Source organism: Ovis canadensis, chromosome 2 (genome assembly GCF_042477335.2).
Source record: "Ovis canadensis isolate MfBH-ARS-UI-01 breed Bighorn chromosome 2, ARS-UI_OviCan_v2, whole genome shotgun sequence".
NCBI classification, from domain to species: Eukaryota; Metazoa; Chordata; class Mammalia; order Artiodactyla; family Bovidae; genus Ovis; species Ovis canadensis.
Window position 1 is genome coordinate 90,427,098 of NC_091246.1, and position 24,418 is coordinate 90,451,515.

The window sequence follows — 24,418 nt, forward strand, 5'->3', positions numbered from 1 at the left end:
AATCACTTCCTTATGTGCGCTGCACAGTCTGGACTGCTCAGAGATCTTCACAGGAGTCATACAGGGAAGAGGAGAGGGAGGAAGTAGACAGAGGTGGCCAGGAGGATAAAAGAGGGAAATGAAAAGGAGAGAGACAGATCCAGCCAATAACCAGTTCCCTAAGTGTTCTCCACTGGCTGGAACACACAGAGATTCACAGAGTTGGGTAGAGAAGAGAAGGGGGAGGGCTGAGACAGAGACAACCTGGTGGAGAAAAAGGAGAGTCCAAAGGAGGAGAGAGTGGTCAAGCCAGTAATCTCGCTCTCAGGTACAATTGGGTACTGAAGATTGGGTTTATAAATGTACAAAATTGACAACAAATACCAAAAAGCAAAGATTCAAAATCTAGAGTACAGTTTGGATTTTCAAAATTTCAATATTAAAAGAAGAAAAAAAAAAAGTCACGAGAATTATTAAAAAACAACAACAACAAAAGATATATATGGCATTTGCTTTAAAAATAGGGTCTTTTTTTTTGAAAAGTAATAGTAGGTTATTAAAATTAAAAGAGAAATAGAGGACTTAAAATTTTTTTTAAGTTAAAAAAAAGGAGAAGAAAAAACAACAACATCAACAACAACAACAAAAAAAGAGAATGGTCGTAAAAATAGTAAAGATATATCTGGGACTTCCTCTGGTGTGGGCAGTGTGGGGTCACTTCCAAGGTGGTTCCCTCTGTTTAGCTTCTTCTGTTTGCTGGTCTCTTCAGTGTCTGATTTCCGCCCTGACACAGTGGGGGCAGTGGTGGACACTTTTTTATTTTTTTTAGGCTCACTTGTTCAGTCGCGCTGTGGGGAGGGAGGGATGCTGCAAATAACACTGGTGTGTGCATGCAGTGTCTCAGCTCCTCTGGGCCTGCCCCTGCTCGCGGCGCACAAACTGCTCAGGCTCTAGGTTGCTCCGCCGGGGACTGTCTGAGGCCGACCCTAGGCTGCATGCACCTCCCTGGTCTAAGCTGCTCAGGCTCGGCTCTCAGGTAGCCCTCAGAGGCGCAGATTTGGTTGGGCCTGTGTTTTGTGCCCTTCCCAGGACCAAGTAGCTCAGGTGTTTGGCGAGCGCTGTCGCTGCAACGTATCGCCTTTCCTGTCCCTGCTCCTCAGTTTTCTGGGTGTACTGCTGGCTCCCCTTGTCAGGCGGATGGTGACTGTCAGGACCGCAAGAAGTCTTAGCAAAGAAGCCTGCTTGCAGTTTGGTAGGTAAAGTCTCTCTGGGGCTGCGATTGCCCCCTTCCAGCCCTTCTGGCTCTGGCTGCCTGTCTCCGGAGGGGGATGGCCTGTAGCCGGCTATTTCTGTTCTGTCCTTTGTTCTGTGCGCGGTCCTGGCGGTGTCTTATGTTAGAGCTTTTCCCGTGGTAGCTATCCCACAGTTTGGTATGCTAGTCCAAGTTAGTTCGCTCTGGTTACACTCGGGGCATTCCGGCCCAATTCTTAAAAAGCACTGCAGCCTGCACCTCCCTGCCCAGCCCCCGCTTGCTCGTGGTGCATGCAGGCCCCTGCACTGCTTCTCTGCTCGGGGAGTTACCATTTGGCTCGTAATCTGTTGGTTTTAGTTATTTATTTATTTTTCTTCCCTGTTATGTTGCCCTCTGTGCTTCCAAGGCTCGCCACAGACTTGGCAGTGAGAGTGTTTCCTGGTGTTTGGAAACTTCTCTCTTTTTAAGTCTCCCTTCCCCGGATGGGACTCCCTTCCTGGGAAAGAGCTCCCTCCCTACCTCCTTTGTCTCTTTTTTCATCTTTTATATTTTTTCCTACCTGTTTTTGAAGACAATGATCTGCTTTTCTGGGTGCCTGATGTCCTCTGCCAGCATTCAGAAGTTGTTTTGTAGAATTTACTCAGGGTTGAAATGTTCTTTTGATGAATTTGTGGGGGAGAACGTGGTCTCCCCATCCTATTCCTCCACCGTCTTTCAAAATGCTCCTGATCTCCTTCAGAATGGACTGGTTGGATCTCCTTGCAGTCCAAGGGACTCAAGAGTCTTCTCCAACACCACAGTTCAAAAGCATCAATTCTTTGGCACTCAGCTTTCTTCACAGTCCAACTCTCACATCCATACATGACTACTGGAAAAACCATAGCCTTGATTAGACAGACGATTGTTGGCAAAGTAATGTCTCTGCTTTTGAATATGCTGTCTAGGTTGCTCATAACTTTCCTTCCAAGGAGTAAGCGTCTTTTAATTTCATGGCTGCAATCATCATTGCCTATATTCCCTGTATTGTATATCCTTGTGGCTTCTTTATACATAATAGTTTGTACCTATCCCTTAATCCCCTATCCCTTGTATTACCCCTTCCCTCTCCCCTCTCCCCACTGGTAACCACTAGTTTGTTTTCAGTATCTGTGAGGCTGCTTTTTTTGTGTTATATTCTCTAGTTTGTTGTGTTTGTTAGATTCCATATATAAGTGATATCGTACACTATTTGTCTGACTTACTTCACTTAGCATAATACCATCCAAGTCCATCCATGTTGCTGTAAGTGGCAACATTTTCATTCTTTTTATTGGCTGAGCAGTATTCCATTATATATAGATATCACATCTTCATCCATTCACCCTTGATGGACTTAGGTTGTTTCCATATCTTGTCAGTCATAGTGCTGCTATGTACATTGGGATGCATATATTATCTTTTTGAATTGATATTTTTGTTTTTTCTGGACATGTAATCCTGGGTCATATGATAATTTTATTCGTAGTTTCTTGCACTTTGTTGTATTTTGAGAAACCTCCATACTATTTTTTCCTGTGGCTGCACGCATTTACATTCCCACCAACAGTGTACAAGGATTCCATTTTTTTCCACATCCTCGCCAACATTTGTTTGTATTCTTTTTAATGATAGCCATTCTGACAGGGGTGAGGTGACATTTCATTTTGGCTTTGATTTCCTTTTCCCTGATGATTAGCAATGTTGAATATCTTTTCTTGTGCCTGTTAGCCATCTGCATTTCCTACTTAGGAAAAATATCTATTCAGTTCTGCCCATTTTTTAATCAGGCTGTTTTTTGATGCCAAGTTTTATGAACTGTTTATGTATGTTGGATGTTAACCCCTTATAGGCCTTAAGGGGTTAAGGAATTAACCCCATATCATTTGTAAATATCTTCTGCCAGTCAGTGAAAGTGAAAGCGCTCAGTAGTGTCCGACTCTTTGCAACCCCATGGATTGTAGCCTACCAGGCTCCTCCGTCCGTGGGATTTTCCAGGCAAGAGTACTGGAGTGGGTTGCCATTTCCTTCTCCAGGGGATCTTCCCGACCCAGGGATGGAACGGGGTCTCCCGCATTCCAGGCAGACCTCTAACCTCTTGAGCCACCAGGGAAGCCCCAGTCGGTAGGTTATCTTTTCATTTTGTTGATGGTTTCCTTTGCTTTGCTAAATCTTTTAAGTTTTATTAGATCACATTTGTTTATTTTTCCTTTTATTTACTTTGTTTTAGGAGACAGATAAAATACTGCTACAATTTATGTCAAAGGGTATTCTGCCAGTGTTTTCCTCTAGGAACTTTATACATTTTGGTCTTTAATCCACTTTGAGTTTATTTTTGTAAATGGTGTTAGAGAATGTTCTAATTTTGTTTTTTTACACATAACTGTCCAGTTTTCCCCACTCCGCTTATTGAAAAGACTGTCTTTTTGCTAATGTATATTCTTGCCTCTTTTGTCAGATTAATTGACTGTAAGTACTTCAGTTTGTTTCTGGGCTCTCTCTACTTTTCCATTGATCTGTGTGTCTTGTTTTTGTGCCAGTACCATTCTGTTTTGATTCCTATAGGTTTCTAATACACTGTGAAGTCAGGAAACATAATTCCTCTAACTCCATTCTTCTTTCTCAAGATTGTTTTGGCTGTTTGAGGTCTTTTTTTACCATACAAGTTTTAAAATTATTTGTTGTAGTTCTGAAAAATGCCCTTGGTATTTTGATAGCAATCACACTGAATTGTAGATTCCCTTGGATAGTTTGGTCATTCCAACAGTATTAAATCATCCTGTCCAAGAACATGGTACCATCTTTCCATCTGTGGTGTCTTCAGTTTCTTTCACCAGTGTCTTATTAATAAGTTTCTGAGTACAGATCTTTTACCTCCTTAGATAGGTTTATTCCTAGGTATTTTATTTGTTTTGATATGGTAAATGGGATTGTTCCCTAAGTTTCTTGTTCTGATATTTCATTGTTAGTATACAGAAATGCAAGAGGTTTCTGGATATTAATTTTGTATCCTAGAGCTTTACCAAATTAATTGATTAGCTCTAATAGTTTTCGATGGCATCTTTAGGATCTATGAATAGTATTGTGTCATCTGCCAACAGTGACAATTTCAGTTCTTTTCCAATTCAGGTTCCTTTTATTTCTTTTTCTTTTGCTGTGGCTGGGACTTCCAAGACTGTTAAATAAAAACGGTAAGAGTGAGCATCCTTGTTTTGTTTCTTCTGACCTTAGAGGAAATTCTTTTAGCTTCTCACCATTGAGTATGATGTTAGGCGTCAGTGTGGCATATATGGCTTCTATTATCTTATGTTCCCTCTATGCCCATTTTCTGGAGAGTTGGTTTTTTTTTTTTCCATAAATGGATGTGAATTTTGTCAGAAGCTTTTACTGCCTCTACTAAGATGATCATATGGTTTTAATTTTTCAGTTTTTTTAATGTGGTATATCACATTGATTGATTTGTGGGTATCAGAAAGTCCTTGCACCTCTGAGATAAAATCCTACTTGATCATGGTGAATGATCCTTTTACTGTATTGGATTCAGTTTGCTAATATTTTTTGAATAGTTTTGCAACTATGTTCATCAGTAATACTGGCCTGTAATTTTATTTTTTTTGTGGTGTCTGTTTGGTTTTGGTATCAGGGTAATGCTGGCCCCATAGAATGAATATGGAAGTGTTCCTCTGAAATTTTTGAGAATAGTTTGAGAAGGATAGGTGTTAACTCTTCAAATGTTTGGTAGAATTCACCTGTGAAGCCACCTGGTCCTGGACTTTTGTTTGTTGTGAATTCTTAAAATTATTAGCTTAATTTCACTACTGGTGATTGGCCCATTCATATTTTCTCTTTCTTTCTTCCTAATTTGGTCTTGGAATATGGTACTCTTATAAGAATTTGTCCATTCCTTCTCGGTTGTTCATTTTACTGGCATATAGTTTGTAGCTGTCTCTTAGGATACTTTGTATTTCTGTGATCTGGGTTGTAACATCTCCTTTTTCATTTCTCAGTTTATTGATTTAACTGCTCCCCCACCCTTTTCTTAATGAGGGTGGCTAAAGTTTTTCAACCTTGTTTGTCTATTCAAAGAACCAACTCAGTTTCATTGGTCTTTCCTTTGTTTTTTAGTCTTTATTTCTACTCTGATCTTTTGCTTCTACTAACATTGGGTTTGTTCTTTCTCTAGTTCCTTTAGGTGTAAAGTTAGGTTGTTAAGATTTTTCTAGTTTCCTGAGGTAAGTTTGTATTGCTGTAAACTACCCTGTTAAAACTGCTCTTACTCCATCTCATAGATTTTGGATTATTATGGTTTCATTTTCATTTACCTTTAAGTATTTTTTTTTTTTAATTTCCTCTGATTTCTTCAATGATCCACTGGTTGTTCAGCAGTGTATTGTTTAGCTTCCACATGTTTGTGTGTTTGTGCTTTTTTGCAGTTGACTTCTAGTCTCATTTTGTCTAATAAGTATTGTTACTCTAGCTTTCTTCTGACTTCCATTTGCATAGAATAACTTTATCCATCCCCCCACTTTCACTGTGTGTCTCTAGATCTGAATGAAGTCTCTTATAGGCAGCATATATGTATAGGTCTTATTGTGTCCATTCAGCCACTGTATGTCTTTTGATTGAAGTGTTTAGTCCATTTGCATTTAAAATTATTATCAACATGATATCCTTATTGCCATTTTGTTAATTGTTCGGGAGTTTTGTAGGTCTTTTTTTCCCTTTTGTTTTCATGATTTGATGATGATCTTAAATGTTGTTTGGGTTTCTTTTTTGTGGGTGCATTATAGATGTTTAATTTTGTGGTTCCCATGAGGTTTTTATATAGCAATCTATATATTATAGCAGTCACCAGGTGACTCAGCAGTAAAGAGCCCGCCTGCCAAGGCCAGAGACACAAGAGACCCAGGTTTGATCCCTGGGTCAGAAAGACCCCCTGGAGGAGGAAATGGCAACCCCCTCCAGTATTCTTGCCTGGAGAATCCCATGGACAGAGGAGCCTGGTGGGCTACAGTTCATGGGATCCCAAAGAGTCAGACATGACTCTTTTATATAGCAATCTATACACATACACATACAATCTGTATACATACACGATTGTTTTAAGTTGCTGGTCTCTTTATTTCAAATGCATTGTACTTTCCTCCCTTCGGTTACTGTTTTTGGTATGTTTTATATAGTTATTTTGTGTATCCCTTAACTGCTTATTGTGGATATAGATGATTTGACTACTTTTGTCTTTTAACATTCCTACTAGCTTTGTGCTTGGATGATTTTCTACCTTTACTGCATACCTGCCTTTACTAGTGAGCTTTTTCATTGCATAATTTTGTTTCTAGTTGTGGCTTTTGTTATGTTTTTTTTTCTCTTTTTTGGCATAGAACAGTTCCTTTATCATTTGTAAAGCTGGTTTGGTAGTGCTGTATTCTTTCAGCTTTTGCTCATCCATGATGCTTCACCCAATCTGAAGGAGAGCCTTGCTGTGTATTCTTGTTTGGAGGTTGTTTGCTTTCATCACTTTAAATATATTGTGCCACTCCCTTCTGGCCTGCAGAATTTCTGCTGAAAAATTACCTGATAGTCTTATGGGGATTCCCTTGTATGTTTATTGTTTTTCTCTTGCTGCTTTTAATATTCTCTTTAATTTTTCTCATTTAAATTACAGTGTCTTGGTGTTTTCCTCTTGGGGTTAATCCTTTCTGGGACTCTGCTTCCTGGACTTACACGACTGTTTCCATTCCCAGGTTATGGAAGTTTTCAATTAGTATATCTTCAAATATGTTCTCAGCTCCTTTTTCCCCTCTCCTCATTCTGGGACCCCTATGATGCAAATAATTAGTGTGCTTATTGTAATCCTAGAGGTGTCGAGCTCACTGGTTCATTTCTCTGTGTCTCTTAGTCTGTTTTTGATTCCTTCATGTATATTTTCCATTTCAGTTATTGTGTTCTTTATATTTATTCTTACTGTTAAAAATTTTCTAACTTCTCTGTGCATTCGTTCTTTTCCCAAGTTCTTTCATTATTACCCTGAACTCTTCTTGGTTAAGCTGTAAATCTACTTCATTCTTCCTTCATCTGGAACATGTTTCTCATTTTGTGTGTTCTTGCAGAAGTGGCCTTCTCTAGGAAACATCTTATGCATTCTAGCAGTGCAGTCCCCTCTCATTTCCCATGCTGTATGCTCTAGGCATTCCTCTCCCCCCCAACAAGGGTGGTGTGGGTCCTTGATTGTGGCAGGTGGGCTATATGGGGAGTCTGGTAAGCTTAGTTAGCTCCTATTATGGTTGGTTGCCATGCCTTGCCTGGTTCACAGGCTGCCACCTGCTGGTTGGTGGGGCCTTGTCTCTTTTCAGGACCCCAGGGGCTGCAGGGCTAGTGCTGGCTCACTGGTAAGCAGAGCCAAGGTCCAGAAGACTGGGGCTGTTGCCTGCCCACTGGTGATGGGCTTCATGCCAGGTCCCAGGGTAGCTCCTCAAATTAGTTCCAGACTACTGGCAGGCAAAGCTAGATCCTAGACTCAGGCTGCAGGGCCCAGAGATCCCAGAGCTGGTATCGGTGGGGGGTGGGGGTGGGGTTCCGGACACCGCTGGGTATGGGGTGTCCTTAAGCTTGTTTTGGCATGCTAGTGGGCAGGGCCAGGGCCAGCTTGTCCCAGTGCATGGTGTGGCTAGCTGTGGGTAGGCTGGGTCCACTGGCTGCAAGATTGTGGTTTTGAGTCTGAGGTCTGGTACCCCTCTCCCCCACCTCCCCTTATACAACCTGTCCACTGTTATCCTACCCAGTAAGTTGTGTGGCCTGAGGTGTTGCAGCACTGGCTCCTTACAGCTGTTGGGTGGGGCCAGGTCTTGGCACTGATGAGCTAGAGAGGATCCCACAACAGTGCCTGCCCATCCAGTGTCCATGTGGCTGAAGGGTCTGCTGCTGATGGCTGTGTCCCTGGGGTCAGCTGCAGCCACCCATCCTGCTACCTCTCCGAGAGACTCCCCAAGACCAGCAGGTAGGTCTGGCCCGAGGTCCTGTCAATTTTCTGCTTTAACCCTGGGTCTCATTGCAGAGAAATTGTGTGCCCTTTAAAAGGGGAGTCAATTTTGTGAGTCCCAAAGGACTGGGAGAAATAAGCCCCACTGACCTTCAAAGCCAAATGCTCTGGGGACTCAACTTCTTGGTGCAGGACCCTCAGGCTGAGGAGCCCAATGTGGGGCTCAAAACTTAATTCTGTGAGAAAACTTCTGCAATAGAACTATACCAGTTGGTGGGTCTCCCATCCCAGGAGGGGTGGTATGGAACATGACTATATCCAAGTCTGCCCCTCCTTCCCAGTCTCACTGTAGTTTCTTTTTTCATGTCTTTAGTTGTAGAAGATCTCTTCTGGTTGGTTCTGGTCTGCTTCATTGATGTTGTTCTGCAGGTTTTGGCATGCTCCTAAGACATGGTCTGTCTACTCCACTTTATTTGGTGTAGCACAAAAATACAGATTTAAATTGCTTTGGCTTTTATCTTATTGATAAATTCATATAATCTGAGTTTGCTACAAATCTGAAACATATCATCTGGATTTTGAGTATTCACACCCATTACTATGTGGCTTTTTTAAAAAATGGATTGTAAACTGAAAGCTTCAGCTTACAAAGTATCACACTAAGAGTAAATCTTTTCATTGCAGAAAGGATTTAATGTGCAAATACGCAGGTATAAGTAAACTTGGTAAACATACTATCATAAGGGCTTTTTATATTGCTTTGCCCTTGCAGATGCTAGGATCAGGTCACTGCTCTAGCCACAAAGCTTTTATCCAGCCCAGAGAGCAACATGTACGTAAGCACTCATGTGTCATAGACAGTGGCTTCTGGACCAGCTGATCCAAATTCTTTTTAGTACCATCCCTGGGCTCCAAGAAAGCCTATTTTGGGGCTAGGGAACTACCCATTTCCCAGGTGGCGCTAGTGGTAAAGAACTCAACCTGCCAATGCAGGAGAGGAGTGTTTGATCAGTGTTTGATCTTCCTGGGTCAGGAAGATCCCCTGGAGGAGGGTGTGCCAGTCCACTCCAGAACTCTTGCCTGGGGAATCCCATGGACAGAGGGAGTCTGGCGGTCTACAGTCCATAGGGTCCCAAAGAGTTGGACATGGAACAACAGACTGGTTCCAAATCGGGAAAGCAGTACATCAAGGCTGTATATTGTCACCCTGCTTATTTAAACTATGCAGAGTACATCATGTGAAATGCTGGGCTGCATGAAGCACAGATTGCCAGAAGAAATATCAATAACCTCAGATAGGCGGATGACACTACCCTTACGGCAGAAAGTGAAGAGGAACTAAAGAGCCTCTTGATGAAAGTGAAAGAAGAGGGTGAAAAGTTGACTTAAAACTCAACATTCAGAAACTAAGCTCATGGCATCTGGTCCCATCACTTCATAGCACATAGGTGGGGAAACAGTGGCAGACTTTATTTTTGGGGCTCCAAAATCACTGCAGATGGTGACTGCAGCCATTAAATTAAAAGACACTTGCTCCTTGGAAGAAAAGCTATGACCAACCTAGACAGCATATTAAAAAGTAGACACATTACTTTGCCAACAAAGGTCCGTATGGTCAAAGCGGTGGTTTTTCCAGTAGTCATTTATGGATGTGAGAATTGGACTATAAAGAAAGCTGAGCACCAAAGAATTGATGTTTTTGAACTATGGTGCTGGAGAAGACTCTTGAGAGTCCCTTGGACTGCAAGGAGATCCAACTAGTCCATCCTAAAGGAAATCAGTTCTGAATAGTCATTGGAGGGACTGATGCTGAAGCTGAAACTCCAATACTTTGGCCACCTGATGTAAAGAACTGACTCATTGGAAAAGACCCTGATGCAGGGAAAGATTGAAGGTGGGAGGAAAAGGGGGATGACAGAGGATGGTTGGCATGGTATCACTGACTCAATGGACATGAGTTTGAGGAGGCTCCGGGAATTGGTGATGGACAAGGAATCCTGGCGTGCTGCTGTCCATGGGGTTGCAGAGTCAGACATGACTGAATGACTGAAGTGACTTAGCACACACACAGGGAACTACCCATTTCATCTGTCTCCAGAACATTGTCTCAGAGCGAAATGTTTGTGTACTGAGCGTTCTCTCCCTCAGGTGACCTCTTAATTGTGCCTCCTGAAGGCTGTCAAGAATGTACTTACGCCCATAGACCTTTTCTAGATATAAGCTTGTCCTCCTGTTCTATTTAATACAGTATTAGAACAAGATGAATATGAAGCTGCTGATGGCGGTTAATGTCTGTTACCTGAGCTCAGTTGTTTCACTGTATATATAGGCCCTTCTCAGTTTTAAGTTCATGTAGTATTTCTAGCTCTTTACTAGTCCGTCTTCCAGAAGGCTCTGACTATAGTGGTAGAGGTTTCTCATTCTTTGTGTTATTTCACCCAACAGCCTATCAGCAGACTCTATATGTGTGAGTGAGGGACAGGTCTAATTTCTACTGACTGAACTTTTATGTTATTTGAGAAGGATAGTTTATCACTTAGAAGCCAACACATTCCAGACAGGGATTAGTGATCAATAAAACTCATTTCTTCATAGTAGGCAGAGTGGTTATTGAGCTCTCCATCCTTCTCCTGATAACACTGTTCACAAACCTTCCATGTATGCTGTGTACCCAGACACACTCAAAGGCATCACTTACACTTAGAGAATGGGAAAGAAAAGGGCTTTCTGACCTTCCAGGCTGACTTTCCATTAGTGAACTAACCTGTGCCCTCAACTTTTCCTCCTGTACCTGTAAGGGGAGTGGGTTATGGACTCCACTTAAAGTGTCCACTTGGTTTACTTCTCCAGTATTGGTATCTGCACTTCTCATTCACCCTCACCACTTACCTCGTAGTACAACCACTTACCAGCCACGTGCAACAGCTTCTTTTAGACTGAGCTGAGAGGTGTTCTCTTGGCCCCCAAACTGAGTTCCAGAAATGTGTTTTTACATATCCTCCTGGGCACTTGCATCTGGTCAGAGCTCCCAGTAGACAACCTGCCTATGTGGAGTGTCCACTGGGACACCATAGAGAATCCCTATCAAGACCTAAGCAGCAACCAGGACTGTAACTTTGACCTAAGTCTGCTGATGCCTTGGTCCTGTGCAGGGGTGTTAGCAGCAAGGGGACTTTGTTCAGGACAGTGACAGAGCTAGAATCATCTTACTGTTGTTTAGTTGCTAAGTCATGTCTGACTCTTTTGTGACCCCCATGGACTGTAGCCCAGCACGCTTCTCTGTCCATGGGTTTTCCCAAGCAACAATACTGGAGTGGCTTGCTATTTCCTTCTCCAGGGCATTACTGCACTAACCAGTCTTGAACTACAAACAAGTCACTAGCTGGATGTTTTCTTTTTAAAAGTCAGTAAAACTGACCATTCTTCTGTCCATAATCTCACTTCCTTGGGGTAGTTAATACTTCACAGATATTGCTGGACCGAAACCATTCTGTTTAGAGAGATGTACAGATGACTGCAGAAGGTGGTGGTATCAGGCACAAGAAAAATGCACAACCTGCTACTCCTGTGCACCATCCCTGCCAAAAGTGATTAGCTTCCCTCTAGCATCCTTTACTGTCGGCTTCCCTGGTGGCTCAGCAAGAAAGAATCTGCCTGTGAAGTAAGAGACGCAGGTTCGATTCCTGGGTTGGGAAGACCCCTGGAGAAAGAAATGGCAACCCACTCTGGTATTCTTTGCCTAGGAAACCCCACAGACAGAGGAGTCTGGCCAGCTGTAGTCCCCAGGGTCACAAAAGAGTTGGACATGACTTAGCGACTAAACAACAGCAATCTTACTGTTTCACCATCCGACTTCTGTCTTTCAGAAGAGCAGGGTCAAAAGAAAAATCTCCACACTACGCCCATTTAACTCTTAGTATTAGCCTTCGTCCATCCCTGAGGAATGACTACACTCTAGACCTTATCTCTACTACACTGTCCACAGTTCTCTTCTCCTCAAGCTGACTTATAAAAACTGCTTTTATTAATACGAAGAATATAATGCTGAGAAACACTGTTCTCTCACATATAGATTTATTCTGTTTGTCCCATACATCTCTAATCATCTTGAAGGATCTGAGCCACTTTGATACAACAGAGAAACATCCTGATTCCCAAACCAGATGCAAAGCTTCATATAGTGAGTGGGTTTTCATACACTCTTTTCCTTATCTATCCATTATATTTTCCAGGGAAAAACAGAAACAGGATTCTCTTTAATCCCCTTCTATCGGGGGACAAAAGGTGATCTTCCTAACATTTCTAAAGAAATGTGGCAAACAACACAACCCTCTCAGTGTTAGAGTGACCGTAAGAAAGCAGCAAGGACTACCCAAGCTCCACTGTGTTCCTCGGACCTCCGGGAAAATAGCTCATGTGAGCTCAAACATTTTAACCCTGAACTGTCACCCTCCTCCCTGACTTCCTTAGAATCATGTCATCCAAGCTCAAACCCTGGACAGATCCCCTTCCCACTTCTTCCTCCTGAGCCGCCTCATGTTTCTTCACGGAGATGTCTCTCACTGCAAAAAAAAAAAGAAAAAAGAAACCCTGGCTTGGTTTAACTATAGAGCTATTTCTGGGGGTCTGTAGCTGCTGGGCTTCATTACAACATCAGGAAAGGAGAGCGTTCAGAACTAGCAGTCTTCCAGCCCCATCTGTTCCCTGAGTGGTCAGAGAGAAGAAATTTGGTGCTAATATTTTCTGGCGGCGCGGGGTGGATGGGGAGGGTGGAACATGGCCTCTTCTATTTTATGCATATAAGTAACATTTTTAACTATGCAAGAAAATATCTGAAGAATTTGAGAAAAGCTCTATCCTTCGACTAATAGGTTAAGAAAAAAGGTTTAGATGTGTCCTTAACATTCTCATAGCCATAGTGTAGTTAGATTGTATATTAAACATTCAGCATTGTGAACACATCCTTACCCAAGTCCCTTGAAATAATATCAAAAGCACTAGTTTTGAAACTTTCAGAAGATAAAAGATTTCATAGTCTCCACTTCAAAGAGCAAAAGTTGCAAAACCACAGGGCAAAAGACTGACAGATTTAATCTTCCAAGGATACCAACAATGCTAATTGCCATCCCACAGGTGCCTTGGAAACCTTGCCATTTCTCACCAAATTGAATCTACTTCACTCTTTAAATGTGAGAATGCTTCTGTTCCATTGTACCTCCTTCATGTTCAGTTGCTTCTATCGTGTTCAACTCTTACTGGCCATCAATTCTTGTATGTGCACAAACACAGAATAATCAATGGCTAAATGGAAAGGAAATCTTAAGCAAAATACTGCAGCAACACCCAGTGGAATGCAGGCAATCTCACCTATTTGAGGGAGGAAGATACTATTATTCTGAGAATTTCCATCAGATTTGGCTCATCAGTTACTAAGGAAACCAGCAGCATGGGGCTCTTCCTTTAAACTACTCAAGTTACCCGCCATCACAAGGGCTAATATTTACCTTTTCTGTTCAGTTCATTTGCTCAGTCGTGTCCAACTCTTTGCGACCCCATGAATTGCAGCACGCCAGGCCTCCCTGTCCATCACCAACTCCCGGAGTTCACTCAGACTCAACGTCCATCAAGTCGATGATGCCATCCGGCCATCTCATCCTCTGTCATCCCCTTCACCTCCTGCCCCCAATCCCTCCCAGCATCAGTCTTTTCCAATGAGTCAACTCTTCGCATGAGGTGGCCAGAGTACTGGAGTGTCAGCTTCAGCATCATTCCTTCCAGAGAAATTTACCTTTTAGGAACTAGCAGATGAGCCCTTTGGGCCTAAGTATTAGAACAGCCACTAGGTGGGGCAAGGGCAAGCACATTCCTGTGAGTGGAGTGTAGGTCTGCAGGGACCTGTCTAGTAGGAGATGTAGAAAGAGCAAGAGAAGTCATCTTGAAGGGCCTGACCATACACCTCACCTCCCTACATACCCTGCACAGCCCTTACAATCATGGTCTGCCCATATTCTAAGACATCCTCTGGGTCAGTCCAGTATGTAGCGGTTCAGTTCAGTTGCTCAGTCATGTGCGATTCTTTGCAACCCCATGGACTGCAGCACGCCAGGCTTCCCTGTCCATCACTAACTCCTGGAGCTTCCTCAAACTCATGTCCACTGAGTTAGTGATGCCATCCAACCATTTCATCCTCTCTCATCCCCTTTTCCTCCCACCTTCAATCTTTCCCAGCATCAGGGTCTTCTCCAGTGAGTCAGCTCTTCTCATCAGGTGTCCAAAGTATTGGAGTTTCAGCCTCAGCATCAGTCCTTTCAATGACTATTCAGAACTGGTTTCATTTAGGATGGACTGGTTGGATCTCCTTGCAGTCCAAGGGACTCTCAAGAGTCTTTTCCAACACCACAGTTCAAAAGCATCAATTCTTTGGCACTCAGCTTTCTTTATAGTCCAACTCTCACATCCATACATGACTACTGGAAAAACCATAGCCTTGACTAGACAGATCTTTGTTGACAAAGTAATGTCTCTGCTTTTTAATATGCTGTCTAGGTTGGTCATCACTTTTCTTCCAAGGATCAAGCATCTTTTAACTTCACGGCTGCAATCACCATCTGCAGTGATTTTGGAGCCCCCCCAAAATAAAAGTTTCCACTGTTTCCCCATCTATTTGCCATGAAGTGATAGGACCAGATGCCATGATCTAAGTTTTCTGAATGTTGAGTTTTAAGCCAGCTTTTTTCAGTCTCAAGAGTATGTAGCAGCATCTACAACCAAATATCAATGCATTAAATACAAAGGACAGCAGCTAAGAAGTGTCAAGAGTAAGCAAGGCCCTTGGCAATCGGGACAGGAAGAAGGCAAGAGTCTTTATTGGCCCCACGTGGCTGCATTAGCCAGGCTGATTTCCCTTGGCATCCTGCTGCACACCAGCCAGCAGATTCACTTTGCAGAGAGACCATCACTGTCACCCAGTCCTCCAGCTGATTCCCTGCCCTCAAGCTAAGGAGGAAATCTAGCAGGACAATACAGAGAGGTCCTGACCAGTAAGAAAAAGATAAGCCTTAAGAGCATTCTCAGATAATGCCACCCAGGCCTGTGTTTCCTGTCCTGGCTGCAGTACCACATGGTCTGTCCACCCCTAGACCCCACAGCTGGTGCCACAACTAGCCTGCAGCAGCAAGGTTATAAGGTAAGTGGAAACACCAGAACTTGGCCAGTAAACTGGGATTCCTTGGTCACTATCAATGTCTATGGTGAGATATTTCGATAAGAGTACAACCATTGTGAAAAAAGATCAGACAGTAGTCTGGGGTCCAATTCACAAGCCTGTCCTCAGTTAATATTCCTAAAACCGGTAGCTTTTAACAGTTTAGGGGTGGTGAGTACAATCAATTACCCAACCAAGTAACTCCCAAAGCATTTGATAAAGAAAGAAACCAGGTCCTTGCATTTTGCCTGCATGCACCAGCCATCCCCGTGCAGTCAGATCGACCAGGGGCAAGGATGTCTACTTTATAACTAACTGGAAAGAGACCCTGAGGTTAACAGGATATCATCAGTGTAAGGGTCTAGAAAGACATGCCTCACAGTAGACAGCAGCCATAGGGTCTCCTCTAGTGGAGGGCCACTTTAGGATTAGCAACCCCACCCTTTCTCCCCAAACCCCACCCTAGTCTGTTTCCCAGTTTTATTTCCCTACATCTCAGCACTCACCAGAGCTTCTTTGCTGGCTCACCAGTGGTTGAGCTGCATCCGGCAGGCCTGCAAGTTTTAGAGTTGCCCAGCCTAGAGGTTGAGGAAAGAGCCCAGAGTAAGTGGCAGAGACGTTAGTGGTTTATTGAACTAGGGATCTTACATGTCTGAAGCCAGAGGTCTTCCAAGAACATCCAGCTGGGAACAGCAAACGACAGACACGTCATCTTTGCTACTCTAGTTGGGGGGCGGGGCCAGGGGGTGGTGGCGGATACAGACTAGTATTTCTAGGCAAAACTGACCTGAGGTTGGTTCATCGGTTACTAAAGAAACCAGCAGCTGGGGCCAGTCCCTCACAACCCCTCAGGTTAATGTCCATCACCAGGGCTGATATTTCTCCTTAATGAACTAGCAGTGGAGCCCTTTTGGCCATTAGGTAGGACAGGGGCAAGCATGGTCCTTGAGTGGGGTATACCTGTATCAGGGACGGGTCTAGCAGGGGATGGAGAAGAGCCATCTTCAGCGACCTGACCATACATTCTGCCCTGAACATACCCTGCACAACTTATTATCCTGGTGTCCCTCTTCAGAGACATCCGTGGGGTCAGTCTAGTGTGTACAGGTACCCTGTAACCAAATAAAAAAGAAACAAAGGAGAGCAGCTAAGAAGTGTCATAGTAAACTAGGCCCAGGACAGGAAGAAGGCAAGGGTCTTCGCTGGCCCAACGTGGCTGCACTAGCCAGACTGATTTCCCACCCAGTCCTGCTGCACACCCCGCCAGCACACTCATTTGCAGTGAGGCCACCATGGTCACCCAGTCCTCCAGCTGATTCCCCACCCTCGTCAGGGAGAAAATCCAGAAGGATGATACAGGGAGGTTCTGACCAGTAAGAAAAAGACAAGCCTTGACACCATCTCAGATAATGTCACCCCTGCCTGTGTTTCCTGCCTTGGCCTGCAGTACCACGCAGTCTGTTCACCCTCAGTCCTCACAACAGATGCCACATAGTAAGACTTCCAGTTAGCCTGCCAGCAGCAAGGTTGTCAGTCAGGTAGAAATACCAGTGCTTACCATCCTTATCAGCTCATGAGACAAAGTCTCTCTTCTTAAACAGGCAACTCGCTGTTCTACTCGTGGAGGCTGCTTTGGTTTTCCTTTTTCTTTTTTTGCCCCTTCTCCCTTGGGCACAAGTCCTCTGTTGTAATAAAAAGCTTTGCTTGCCTAAGAGTCTTCTGGAAGTGGTATCATTCCTATGATTTTGCTGCCCAAGGATCTAGAAAGGGCTTGGGAACAATGGCAGTCCTATTTATTGCTCACAGCTGTTCTAGATTCCCCAGAAGTGATTTTTGCCATTGCTTGATGACTCATAGAAGCCTGTGGTTATGGTTTCCACTGCTTCTAAGACACTGTGGACAGCAGAGAGCTATGGTTTCATCACACTGCGTCCTTGCTCCATCCTCTTCGAGAGCTGGGCCCAGGAGCTCCGTGGTATCTTAATATGTTGGGTTCACAACAGGTTCCAGTGAAACCCTTTAAGGGAACTGGTCACACCCAATTCACAAGCCTGTCCTCAGTTATTATCCCCAAAGCCTGTGGCTCTGGGGATAGGGGTGGTAGGTTGCTGGTACAGTCGATTACCTGATCAGGTTACTCCCAAAGTATTTGACAGGACACCCCAGCCCTTGCATTTTGCCTGCATTCACCAGCCATCCCAGCACAGATTGGCCTCGAGCACAGGGCTGCTACTTTTAAACGAAACTGAGGTTAACAGGGTATCACCAGTAAAAGGATTAAGAAAGACATGCCTCATGGTGGACAGCAGCCACAGGGTCCCTCATGCTAGTGGAAGGCCACCTTGAGATTAGTGCCCCTGCCCATTCCCCCCACTTTCCCTACCCCTGACCCCAGTCTGTTTCCCATTTTTATTTCTCTACATCTCAGCACTCAAAACTTCTTTGGCTTCTTGGCTGGTTCACCTGTGGCTGAGCCCAAGGTTGGTGGCAGAGACATCAGTGGTTTATTGGACTGAGGATGCTACATAGCCAAAGGTTCTCAAAGAACACCCAACTGTCAACAGCAAACAGCAGGTAAGAAAGGCCAGGCATCCTTGATACTTGGTGCCCAGGGGTAGGTGGAGATTAGCATTTCTATGGGAAACAGACTTCAGGTTGGGTCATCATTTATCAAGGAAACCAACAGCAGGTTCCACTCCCTCAGAACACCTCAGGCTCATGACCATCACCAGGATTGGTATTTCCCTTTCAGGAACTAGCAGGTGGAGCTACTTCTCTCCCTAAGCATTGGATCAACCACTAGGTGGGGCTGGGGCAAGCAGGTTCTTGTGAGTGGGGTGTAAGTGCAGCAGAGATGCTCTAGCAGGGAGCATAGAAGGGGCAGAACAGCCATCTTGAGGGCATGAACATACACCCCGACCCCCTACATAACCTTGCACAACCCTTACAATGCTGCCCCACCCTAGACATCCTTAGGGTCAGTCAGTACGTTGCTGGGTCAGCCCAGCAACCAAATACCACAAATACAGGGAAAGCAGCTAAGAAGTGTCACAGTAAGCTAGGCTCTGGGCACCCAGGACAGGAAGATAAGACTCTTTGTTGGTCCCACATGGCTGCATTAGCCAGGCTGATTTCCCACAGCATCCTGCTGCACACCAGCCAGCAGACTCACTTTGCAGAGAGGCCACCCCTGGCGCTGGAGCTCCAGCTGATCCCCTGCCCTTAGGCCAGGGAGGAAATCCAGCAGGACAATACAGGGAGATCCTGACCAGTAAGCAAAAGACAAGCCTTAAGAGCACTCTCAGATAATTCCACCCAGGCCTGTGTTTCCTGTCCTGGCTGCAGTACTGCACAGTCTGTCCACCCCCAGTCCCCACAGCAGGTGCCATGTGATAACCCTTCCAATGAGCCCTGTAGCAGCACGGTTGTAAGGAAAAGTGGAAACACCAGTGCTTACCAGCCTCATCAGCCATTCCTGAAATCCATGGTCAGTAAAGTGGGATTCCTTGTCGCTATCAATGTCCATGGTGAGATAGGAAGACAAGAGTACATCCATTTTGAAAAAAGACCAGACAATGTTTTGGGGTCCTGAGTCTGGGTACCTGGGTGGCAGCGGTCTCCCAGAAATAAAAGAACTTTCTCTCTGCTACACTAAAGCATATACCTAGTTCGCAAGGCAAGAAGGTCCATCCATTGTAACCTTTAACCGTGCCTGGTTTTGTGCTTTCTTTCAGAAAATCTCACACACTCCTTTCCCCACACTGAAGCTCACCATTCCTGATAGCCACCATGGGCCTCCTGCTGCTGAACCAAGAAGTGTGATGATTTCTGGACATTATCAGTCCCCAGAGACAAACCTCCCATTTGTTGGAAATGCAACTCGCCCCCCTCTACTCAGGGAGCTGGCTTTTTCTTGCCCCTTCTTTGTGCACATGCTCTTTGAATAAAAAGCTTTGCTTCCCCAAGAGTCTTGTGGAAATGATATCATTCCTATGCTATTGCAGCCCAAGGAACGTGCCCGGGAACTTTGGGAATCCCATTTATCCCACACAGCTGTTCTAGATTCCCCATCAGTGGCTTTTCACGTTGCTCTATGCCTCATTGAAGCCTGTGATTATGGCTTCCATTGCTTCTAAGACATTGCAGATGGAAGAGAGCTGTTGTTCCATCACACTTAACCATTGCTCTGCCCCCTTCCAATGCCCCAAAGCTCCAGGGTATCCTTAGTACACTACCTTTGCCAGAGGCCTGGATAAAACCTTTCTGGGGAACTGGCCATGCCCAATTTACGCCCTGTCCTCAGTTACATATCCCTAAATCTTGTGACTGTTAACTGTTTAGCAGTGTTGGGTTGGGGGTCTGCTTGATTACCCAACCAGGTTAACTCCCAAAGTATCTGATAGGAAACCCAGGTCCTTGCATTTTGCCTGCATTCACCAGCCTTCCCTGTCCAGTCAGATAGACCATGAGCTCAGGGCTGCTGCTTGTTACCTGGAAACAGACCCTGAGGTTAAGAGGATATCAGCAGTAGAAGGATCTGGAAAGACAAACCTTACAGTGGACAGTGGCCTCAGGGTCCCCCTTGCTAGTGGTTGGCCACCTTGGGATTAGCACCCCTCCGCAACACCCTTCCAGTCTGTTTCCCATTTTTATTTCCCTACATCTCAGCACTCACCAGAGTTTCCATGGCCTCTTGGCTGGCTCACCAGTGTTTGAGCGGCATTCCCCCACATCTTCAGGCCTAAGAGCTGCCCACTCTGGAGACTGAGGAAAGAGCCCGGAGTTGGTGGCAGAGACATGAGTGGTTTATTGGACTGGGGATCTTACTGCTTAGCAGAAGGTCCTCAAAGAACACTGCACTGTGAACAGCAAAGAGCAGGCAGGATGCACCAGTCATCCTTGCTACTCAGTACCTGGGGAGGACTGAGGTTGCCTTTCCAGGGGGAACTGACCTCAGGTTGGCTCATCAGTTACCAAGGAAACCAGGAGCCTGGCCATCCCTCACAACCCCTCGGGTTAATGACCAACACCAGGGCTGATATTACCCTTTAGTGAAGTAGCAAGTGTAGCTGCTTTAGCCCAAGCAGTAGAATGCCCCCCACCAAACTGGGTGGGGCCCTCATGTTCCTGTGAGTGGGGTCTAAGTCTGCAGGGACCGGTCTAGCAGGGGACGTAGAAAGAAGAGAACATCCAGGTTGGATTGCCTAAGCATACAGCGTGTGCACTGTTTACAGAGTAATTTGTTGGAAACATATTCTATGACTTCCAATGGTAGGTTAGGGTTTATCAACCTTGGCACTGCAGACATTGAAGGCAGATCACTCTTTGTTGTGCTGTCTATCCTGTGTGGACTGTAGGGTATTGAAGAGCATCCCTCACCTCTATCCATTAGATGCCAGTGTCAGCCCTCATCACCAGTTTTAGTGACTGGAAATGTCTCCAGACATCACCAACATCCCCTCAGGGACAAAATTCCCATCACTGAGAATCAGTGGATTATGTCATAATAGCTTGTTCACTGGACCACTCACTTTTGAGCTCAAGCTCCCCATGTAAAAGGTACAACTACACTGAGTGCACCATGCTCACAGGAAAACCAGGCCACAGGAGAGGTCATAGAGAGGTGCGTCGCTGCCCAGGGCCAGTTGAGGTCCCAGCTGAGGCTTATTAGCATCAGATCTATAAGTGAAAGTACCCACCAACTGCCAGGTCACCCCCAGTTACCCAGTGATCTGTGCATCTGAGGCCCTAAAAAATTGTGAAACAGGGACAAGCCATTCCTTCTGTGCCCTGTGGAAATAAATCCCTGACTTACAGAATCTGTGAGCTGAGACAATTATTACCTAGTGTGATTGATCTTAGAGTAAGTTATTTCAAAGCTATAGTGACAGGGACATTGTTTGTATTGTGTGCAGAAAATGTTTTAAGCTACTAAACTTTTGCAATGCAGCAACATTTACCATAACGTGCTCTATGCTCAGAGTCAACTAATACAGGGAGCACAAACAAATTATAAAAATTCCTTCAGCAATTTCACTTGGAGTACCAGGGCAAATTGCTTCCTTTCCTCTCCCTGCAGTTAGAAAGGGAAATGGCAGAGCTGTGGCCTCAAAATAAAGCCGCAGGACTCCTATCTTTTATTATTATTGTTGTTGTTTATTTATTTTTGGCTGTGCTTGGTCTCCTTTGCTGCACTCAGGCTTTCTGTAGCTGCAGAAGGCAGGGCTACTCTCTAGGGGTGGTGCACAGGCTTCTCATTGCAGTGGCTTCTCCTGTTGCAGAGTATGGGCCCTAGGACTCAGGAGTTATGGGCTCAGGAGTGTGTAGGGGTTAGTTGCCCTGCAGCATGTGGGATCTTCCTGCATGATGGATCGAACCTGTGGTCCCTTGCATTGGCAGGTGGATTCTTAGCCACTAGACCAACAGGGAAGTGCCAATGTCATTCTTTTTTTTTAAAGAAAAATATTAATTTATTAGGCTGTGCCGGGTGTTAGCTGCAGCATGCGGGATCTAGTTTCCTGACTAGGGATCAAACCTGGGCCCCTTGCACTGGGAGCCTGGAGTCCTACTAGACCACCAGGGAAGTGCCGATGTCATACCTAACCTTGTATTCAACACAAAGAGAAAGGAGAGCACGCCCATTCTCTATGTATAAGGACACACATGGAGTATAAAAATAGATCCACAGTATGTCTGTGATATCAAAACTTCATAGTGCGGGCAAATTAGAAAAAATATCTCAAAAGACTCTGGATGGGGGGAAAGGGAGGCAATAATGAAGAAAAAAAATTAACGGTTGACAAATGCTGTCAGAACACATTTGGAGAGTGCAAAATGAAAAGCAAAAACAAAAGTAGAAAGTAAGGGGGAACTTTCAGAAAATGGAAATCATTGGCTCCTATTTAAGCCCCAGGCCTGAAGGAAGGTCTTCAGAGAACCTAGAGAGCAGGTTCACAGAGTCACCCACCGCCCCAGGCCAGAAGCATCTGCAAGGTCCCGATGGCCGCAGCCTGGTCCTTACTCCTGGCCCTGCTGCTGCTCAGCTGCAACGCCATCTGCTCTCGGGGCTGCCACCTGCCTCACACCCACAGCCTGGCCAACAGGAGGGTCCTGACGCTCCTGCAACAACTGAGGAGGGCCTCCCCTTCCTCCTGCCTGCAGGACAGAAAAGACTTCGCATTCCCCCAGGAGGCGCCGGGTGGCAGCCAGTTGCAGAAGGCTCAAGCCATCTCTGTGCTCCACGAGGTGACCCAGCACACCTTCCAGCTCTTTAGCACCGAGAGCTCGGCCGCTGCGTGGGACCAGAGCCTCCTGGACAAGCTCCGCGCTGCACTGGATCAGCAGCTCACTGACCTGCAAGCATGTCTCAGGCAGGAGGAGGAGCTGCGAGGGGCTCCCCTGCTCAAGGAGGACTCCAGCCTGACTGTGAGGAAATACTTCCACAGAGTCACTCTCTATCTGCAAGAGAAGGGACACAGCCCTTGTGCCTGGGAGGTTGTCAGAGCAGAAGTCATGAGAGCCTTCTCTTCCTCAACAAACTTGCAGGAGAGATTCAGGAGCAAGGACTTACACACAGCTGGTTCAACACGGAAATGATTCTCATGGACCAACAGACCACACTTCCTCCTGTGCTGCCACGTGGAAGACTCTCATTTCTGCTGTCATCATGCCCTGAACTGAATCAATTTGTCACATGATTTCAGGAATATTAAAGGATATCATGTTCTACTCTATAGGCACTAGTCCCTCACAGATGCCCTAGCTGACGTATCCATTTATTTATCTACTTGGACATTTATTTATTTACTTATTTATAAAGATTTAAATTATTTTTGTCCATATAATATTATGTGTATATATATGTTGTCATTAAAAGAATAATATGTATACTCTGTATGCAGTTTATTATTTTTCTTCACTCATTAAATTCTTCCTATAAAAAATTCCTTTATTTGCAGTTGCTTTATAAAAGAAACACCAAGCCTGAATGTGTAATTTGATTAAAGAATACATTTTACAATTCCTTGACCCTTTTTTACAACTTGCACGTTAAAAGTAAAAATACACTTCCTTTAGCCAGGGTGTTTGTTGCCTTCAGGACATAGAGGTGAACATAACTAATCCAGTCTTTTTTGTAATTCTGATTTTTTTTAAGGAAAATAACCTAGAAACAATAATCAGTTAATTCATAATAATGTGTTAATTATTTTTAAAATAGTATTAATTAGTTGTAGAAAATATCAGTTAGGTTGAATGCAAAAACAAAAGGGAGAAAAATGGAATTCCTTCAGTAGAAGATGGATCAAGCTATATGAGGACATAAAGATAAAAGTTAACTACTAGACTAGTGGGCTTCCCCCACAGCTCAGCAGTAAAACTCTGCCTGCAATGCAGGAGTCACAGGAGGCATGGGTTCAGTCCCTTGGTCCGGAAGATCCCTGGAGAAGGAAATGGCAACCCATGCCAGTATTCTTGCCTGGGGAATTCCATGGACAGAGGAGCCTGGTAGGCTACAGTCCACAGGGTCTCAAAGAGTCAGACACAACTGAAGCGAGTTAGCACAGCACAGCACTAGACAAAGAGACATTTCAGTGCAAATGTCCATTGGATTTGGAGATGGCAATTGACAAGCAAATTTATGAAGTGTAAAGCATGGAACAGAAGAATGATCAAATGGGAGGAGAGTACAGAATGAGAAAAGGACTTAAATTGAGTTCCATGACCTTAACCTTAAAAAGAAGGGAATGTCACAAAGGAAGCAGAGCTAGAGTAGCTGTAAGTTAACAGGACAAGAGAGAATGGTGAGAAGACAGATGCAAAGGCTGCAACCACTTAAGAGGCAATGCATTCATGAACATGTAGATGGAAAGTGCCTCCTACCTGGGAAAAGAGATGACATTGACCTTTCAGTGAGAGCTTGCTTAGTAGAATTAATCAGCAGAAACCATAGTGGACAAGATGAAAGGATGAAGAAGAGAAGGTAATGATG

General features: G+C 44.6%; 2 protein-coding genes across 12 annotated transcripts in view; both read left to right on the forward strand.

Moving 5' to 3' along the window:
* KLHL9 (kelch like family member 9) overlaps window positions 1–19,394 on the forward strand; it is a 35,513-nt gene extending 16,119 nt beyond the window's left edge. For 10 of the 11 annotated variants that reach the window (XM_069576656.1, XM_069576655.1, XM_069576662.1 and 7 more), the window contains 3 exons: window positions 14,772–15,411; window positions 17,858–18,003; window positions 19,164–19,394. The gene's annotated coding sequence lies outside the window, so the exon portion shown is untranslated. Of the gene's footprint in view, window positions 1–12,457; window positions 12,642–14,771; window positions 15,412–17,857; window positions 18,004–19,163 lie in introns of all 11 variants that reach the window. The other variant, XM_069576658.1, reaches the window with a different exon arrangement.
* Window positions 19,395–22,428: 3,034 nt separating this feature from the next.
* Window positions 22,429–23,025, forward strand: LOC138432385 (interferon alpha-H-like). The gene has a single exon (XM_069573731.1). The coding sequence runs from the start codon at window positions 22,429–22,431 to the stop codon at window positions 23,023–23,025; it is 597 nt and encodes a 198-aa protein (XP_069429832.1).
* Window positions 23,026–24,418: the final 1,393 nt, after the last annotated feature.